This window comes from Otolemur garnettii, unplaced genomic scaffold, assembly GCF_000181295.1.
Source record: "Otolemur garnettii isolate 467f Iridium unplaced genomic scaffold, OtoGar3 scaffold00039, whole genome shotgun sequence".
Classification (NCBI taxonomy): domain Eukaryota; kingdom Metazoa; phylum Chordata; class Mammalia; order Primates; family Galagidae; genus Otolemur; species Otolemur garnettii.
The window spans coordinates 12,716,899-12,722,732 of NW_003852434.1; the positions used below are offsets into that span (position 1 = coordinate 12,716,899).

At 40.0% G+C, this 5,834-nt stretch overlaps 1 protein-coding gene across 3 annotated transcripts in view; it reads right to left on the reverse strand.

The window, feature by feature from the left end:
• Positions 1-227: 227 nt before the first annotated feature.
• USO1 (USO1 vesicle transport factor) overlaps positions 228-5,834 on the reverse strand; it is a 75,956-nt gene continuing 70,349 nt past the window's right edge. For 2 of the 3 annotated variants that reach the window (XM_012805343.2, XM_003790073.3), the window contains 4 exons: positions 3,946-4,044; positions 2,464-2,574; positions 1,880-2,095; positions 228-1,322 (listed from right to left, as the gene is read on the reverse strand). In XM_012805343.2, the coding sequence (XP_012660797.1) occupies positions 1,233-1,322; positions 1,880-2,095; positions 2,464-2,574; positions 3,946-4,044 (516 nt within the window). In that variant the 3' untranslated portion in view covers positions 228-1,232. The remainder of the gene's footprint in view (positions 1,323-1,879; positions 2,096-2,463; positions 2,575-3,945; positions 4,045-5,834) is intronic. The other variant, XM_023513375.1, reaches the window with a different exon arrangement.

Genomic DNA, 5,834 nt, shown 5'->3' on the forward strand with positions numbered 1-5,834 from the left:
TCTCCCACTCAGGGTATCTTGCCTGTATGTAAATCATTTGTTTAAAAGGAAATCATTAGAAAGAACTCCAAGGCTGAATTCAGAAATGTCCAAATCCTTCTCTAACCTCTCCCACTTCTGCAGGTGCTCCAAGTAGCTCCTCCAGTCTCTGAGAACCCAAATCATCACGTTTACATAAGACCGCATTAATGTTCTGTAGCGTTAATTCTAAGAAACGCCCCTCACCATTTCTATTTGCTTCACCTTTTATTAAGAATAAAATACTTTTTACAAAATCTACAAAAAGGGAACCATGACCAGGGATTAAGTGAACATAGTATCTATTTTTATTATGAAACATTAAATTTTGACACATTGCTTCATTTGCTTTTTAAAAATCTATTATCTGACTTAAACCTATTCAGCAAAAATGACAATAAATTATATAAATCATAATTTGGGTCTTTTAAAAACTAGGAACATAATACGTTTTGTGATAATCAACAATACTAAATCTGAGTTGCATGAGCTGTTAACTTACAACATGTTCTAGATGTTTAGCTTAAAATAAAGAGAAAACCAGCCATGTTAATACACTGTTGCCAAAGTTTCTCAGACTCATCCTCCACATCACCTGTGTGCACCAGCATCCTGCTCCTTCCCTGAGGGACAGAATGCAGCCACATCAGTGTCAAGGCACTCATTCTAAACTGTCCTATGCCGCACGTCTTAGCAGTCACATTGGATGCTGGGCTGATAATACACATTATCTCTCGGCCCCAGGCTATCTTGCCCTTAGGTGAACTCATTTCTTTAAAAGAAAATCATAGGCTAAAAACTCAAATGCTGAATTTAGAAACAATGATTCCAATTCAATACATATTAAATCAAATGTGTTAGTACTTAAAAGTCACAAATCTGAAAAGTAAACAACCAATGAACTAAAGCCAATAGCACTGCCACCACATGCCTTAAAATGGTATATTTTTTGATGCATGAAGCTCTCTGCAAATTGTATTTTGGGACAGTTCAGATGAATTTAAATAAAAGGTATGTATTCTGCATAAAGTTAGAGTTCTAGGGTTTTTAACACGGGTGGCAACATATACAAAGTATATGAATGGTCTTATTAGTGAATGTTTTCCTCTTGGTGTCTAAATCTTTATTTTCTGCAGAGGCAAACCAAAGTACTGTCTTAAGATTCCATCCTCAAAGTTACAACATCATCCCTATCGTTCCTGCAGATTTTAAAGCTAGATACTATCCTGGTCCTTGTCAGCCTCTTCATTTTCATCATCCTCATCTTCTTGGTCTCCGGATTCAACTTCATCCTCTTCTACAATCTAGATTTTAAAAAATGCTATTTAATATTATGAAGATTTGTTAATGTCACATTCAGCATGCAATAATATACACTCTATTGATAAGTTCTATAGTCTAATAATTATAGTAGAATATAAGCCATCTGATTTTTTGATTTAATGCTCCAGGTTTCCTATCATTTTTAACATGAATGAGATCTTATCAGTTAACCCTGCTGATGAAATGGCTATACCTCTGTACACACAACCAAACATGGCAAAAGATAAGGGCGCACTGGTGTGATGACAATTTTGCTGCCATAGAATAGTCAAATCAATTCATGTAAAAAAAAAAATCAATTCATGTGACAGCCTCAAGATCTAAAGAAAATAGATTATGGGTGCTAGAAACTTAATCCATCTCTTAAAAGTCAATTCACTCATCACAGTGAAAGCAATGTAGAGGATACCATATACTCAAGAACCCACTGTGTGTATTATATAGGTGCAACTTTTCCTATAGGTGCTATATTAAAAATATTAAAAATGCATCACAAAGAAACATTATACAAATCATTTTTGAAACATTTTAATCTTACTGGATAACCAAGATCCTTGAGTCTTTTCTTCAGTGACACTATTTTCTGATCTTGTTCAGCCAAGAGAACCAAGAGGTCATCTTGCTCTTTTCTGGAATCTGTAATTTCAGACTCTAATTTGTCCTTCTCGTTTTGTAAGATGGCAATGGTGCTGTTAGATGAATCTAGCTGCTCTTTAATGGCAGTTTTTTCCTCAGACAGAGCTTTAATTTCATTCTAGAAAAATAAGGGTGAAAGTTAGTAATCTAAAATTAGTACCTGCTTTCCTAGAGTTTTAACAGATAGTTTGTTCATGTCTCAGTGCCTGTAGCTCAGAGGCTAGGGTGCCTGCCACATACACTGGAGCTTGCAGGTTCAAACGCAGACCAGTCCCGCCAAACAACAAAGACAACTACAACCAAAAAATAGCTGGGTGTTGTGCTGGGCGCCTGTAGTCCCAGCTACTTGGGAGGCTGTTGTGAGATAGATTACACCCCAGTAACTTTCTTCATTAATCTAAGAATTTGAGAGATGAAATAAAATAAAATTTCATGGAGTTCATTTTATATTATCTGTAATAAGTAAAAGTTTTACCAAAAACTAACCTTTAATTCTTTTGTTTCTTCTAATAATGCTGACAGTCTTCCTTCTACGTCAGTAGTTTTAGCTGCTATTGCTAAAGTCTCACTGTCTCCTTGTACAGGAACTGATTTTGCCTGAAAGTTGAAAGTGATAAGAAAATGTTTCTTTAAAGTCACAAACAATATCAACTTCCAAAGTGGTGATTTTAATTTTCTTGCTATTCTGATGGTTCACTAAGGAATAAGATAATTTCTTATGTATTTGTGTGCAAAACCAAGTGCTCCCCACTGACAGATGAGTTCCCCACAGCCAACAGCATCAAATCTTACCAGAGGATGAGGAAGGCTGGGCCAAGCTGCTTAGAGTCTGCCCAGAAAAGCGAGCAGTGAGGTGGCTCCCATGGAACCATCTTTGCTCACTAACTGCAGTGTCTGATGAGTAGTCTACCACATTCTCATGTTACTGACACACCCTCAGCATTTAATACGCAAAGAAGCCATTCTCTCATAAGCTTCTCTGAAGTCCACACTATCAGGTCATAAAGACAGGGAGATAAATTGAGCAAATGCCATTCATCAGTGAAATGCAAATAGGAGTAACTCTTAGGTCAGTTTTTCAGTCTTTCCCTGTTTTTTTCTAAAATACCAGTAAGTGGAAGCGATGATGCAACAAAATACCTAAAAACGTAGAAGTGGCTTTGGAACTGAGCAGAGGCTGGAGGAGTTCTGAGGTCATGCCAGATAAAGCCTGAGAGACCGCTGATAGCAGTATGGACACCACAAGGGGTTTCGGTGAGTGCTCAAAGAAAAGAGGAAACCTGCAGAGAAAGCTGGCTGCTGTAGGGCAGAGACGCACGCACGACTATCAGGTGCTTTGCAAAATGCAGGTGCTCTGGGGGGTCTCAGATGGAAATGCAGACCATGAAATCAGAGGAGAGGCTACTTGTTATACAGTAGCAAAGAACTTGGACAAACTGTGCCCAGCGTTTTATGGAAAACAAAACTTGTGATAAACTCGGATATTTCGCTCAGGAGATGTCAAAGCAAAGTGCAGAAGCCCAGGTGAGCTGGTTTCTCCTTGATGCTTATACTGAGATGTGACAGGAGGGAGATAAATTGAAGAATCAGAACGTCAAGATTCGGAAGATTCTCAGCTTATCTATATTGCAAAAAATGATGAAGTCTCTTCTAGAGAAAACATCAAGGGTTTTTGAATAATTTTATACCAACAGAAGGGCTGCCAGCTTGGAATAAACGGAGTAGAGATATGATGAGAGAAGGGGTCCATCAACAAAACAAATCATTAAGCAACTGAATAAACCATCCTGGGGCATCTGACTAAATAGGGCTGTCAGCATAAGTAAGAAGCTGGTGTCACTATAATACCGGCAAGTGTATAATCTAAAGAGAAGGTGCTATCTGATAAATCTGCTTCTTTTTCACGGTGGCTGACAAATAACAGCAAGTTTGGGATACTATTTTTCAGAAGGAAAAAGAAATACTTACAAATGTTTCTGTTTTCTGCAGTAGCTCCTGCTTTTCTGCCTGTAGGTTGGTGATCTCCACAGACTGTGAGTTTAACTGAGATTTTAATGTTGCCAGTTCCTAAGAGACAAAAAGAGTTGAGCTGTAACATTGAAAAGTATTAGTTTCCTAAAGGAAATGTCTACTTACAGGCAGAAATTTTAAAAAATAATTTTTCTTGACTCTACTCTCTAGAATCACAGCTTCCAAGTTTTAAAATCTAACTCTAGGCTCGGCACCTGTGGCTCAAGCGGCTAAGGCACCAGCCACATACACCTAAGGTGGTGGGTTCAAATCCCCAGCCCGGGCCTGCCAAACAACAATGATGGCTGCAACCAAAAAACAGCCGGGCGTTGTGGCGGGCGCCTGTGGTCCCAGCTACTTGGGAGACTGAGGCAGGAGACTTGCTTGAGCCCAGGAATTGGAGGTTGCTGTGAGCTGTGAAGCCACAGCACTCTACCCAGGGGGATAGCTTGAGGCTCTTGTCTCAAAAAAAAAAAAAAAAAAAAAATCTAACTCTAAACTCTTCTTGAACTATGGATTCAAGATAAAAAATTAAACACAGTTGTTTACCTCTGCTCCCTTCTGAGATCCCATCCAATCATAAGCAAATGAAGGCAGGGAAAAGGAAGGAAGGAAGGGATAAAAAGAAGAAGGAAGGGAAGGAAAAGGGGAGGGCAAGAGGAAGAAACCTGTAAGGTCACAGCGGCTGAGAGGAAAGAGCATGTTAACTGGGAGCCTCAGAGAGCAACAGCAGTGGGAACCTGGAATAGCGGACACCTGAGGCCAACTGCTGAGTATGCAGCTGGTGCAGAAGTGGTACCATTAGACATGTACAGGTATAGGTAAAAGATGGGGTTAAAAACTGTAGGCCTGGGTAAAAAACTGTGTAAGAAACAGATCAACAGGCCCAGTGCAGTGGCTCACGCCTGTAATCCCAACACTCTGGGAAGCCAAGGCAGGTGGATTGCCTGAGTTCAGAGTAAGACCCCTATCTCTAAAAACAGCCAGGTGCTGCAGAGGCTATTCTGGAGGCTGAGGCAAGAGGATGGGAGCCCAAGAACTTGAGGTTGCTGTGAGCTATGATGCTACAGCCCTCTATTGAGGGTGACAAAGTAAGACTCTGTCTAGGAAAAAAACAAAACACAATAGATCTCTGTCCTAATCTTGTACATTAGACAACTAGTCCTCCTTGGCTGGAGACTAGATGTTTATTATTTGGAAGCAAAAAACAGGACCTCTTTAGAGGAGGGGCTACCAAACACTGATGAAAAGTAGTAAAAACCAGGAAAGTAATTCAGAGTTTCTATTAATGTTGGAATTTTCAAACTTCTCCCAGTCAAAATGCTGCAGGATGAGTGAATTGAAACCAACAGACTCGCACCAAAGACTACAGGGGAAGGAATTTTACTTGCCAGCAGGGGGAAACTCAGCAGGTCCTCAGCCTTAAAGTAATGAGCCCCCACCCCCAAGCCCCCATCAACTCTGTCCCTGTCCTTTTATTGGACTTACAAGTAGACAGACAAAGGAATTACCATATTATTTCTCATTGGAGGTGTTAAATCATGTGCAGGCTTTTCAGAAGTGGAAGCAAGCATTAGTTTTAAGGACCCAGGTAGGAAGTGAAGTTTTACAAATTCTTAAGGCCTAGGTTACCAGGGGAGGACCTTCCAAGAGTGTCTGAGAAGCCTTTGTTTTTTTTTAGATTTTACTTTTCCTGGGTCTCCTGCTTCAGTAACAGTATAAAATAAAGACCAGTGGGGACTATCTTTTTTTGAGACAGAGCCTCAGGCTGTCCCCCTGGGTAGAGTGCCGTGGCATCACAGCTCACAGCAATCTTCAACTCCTGGGCTCAAGTGAGTCTCTTGCCT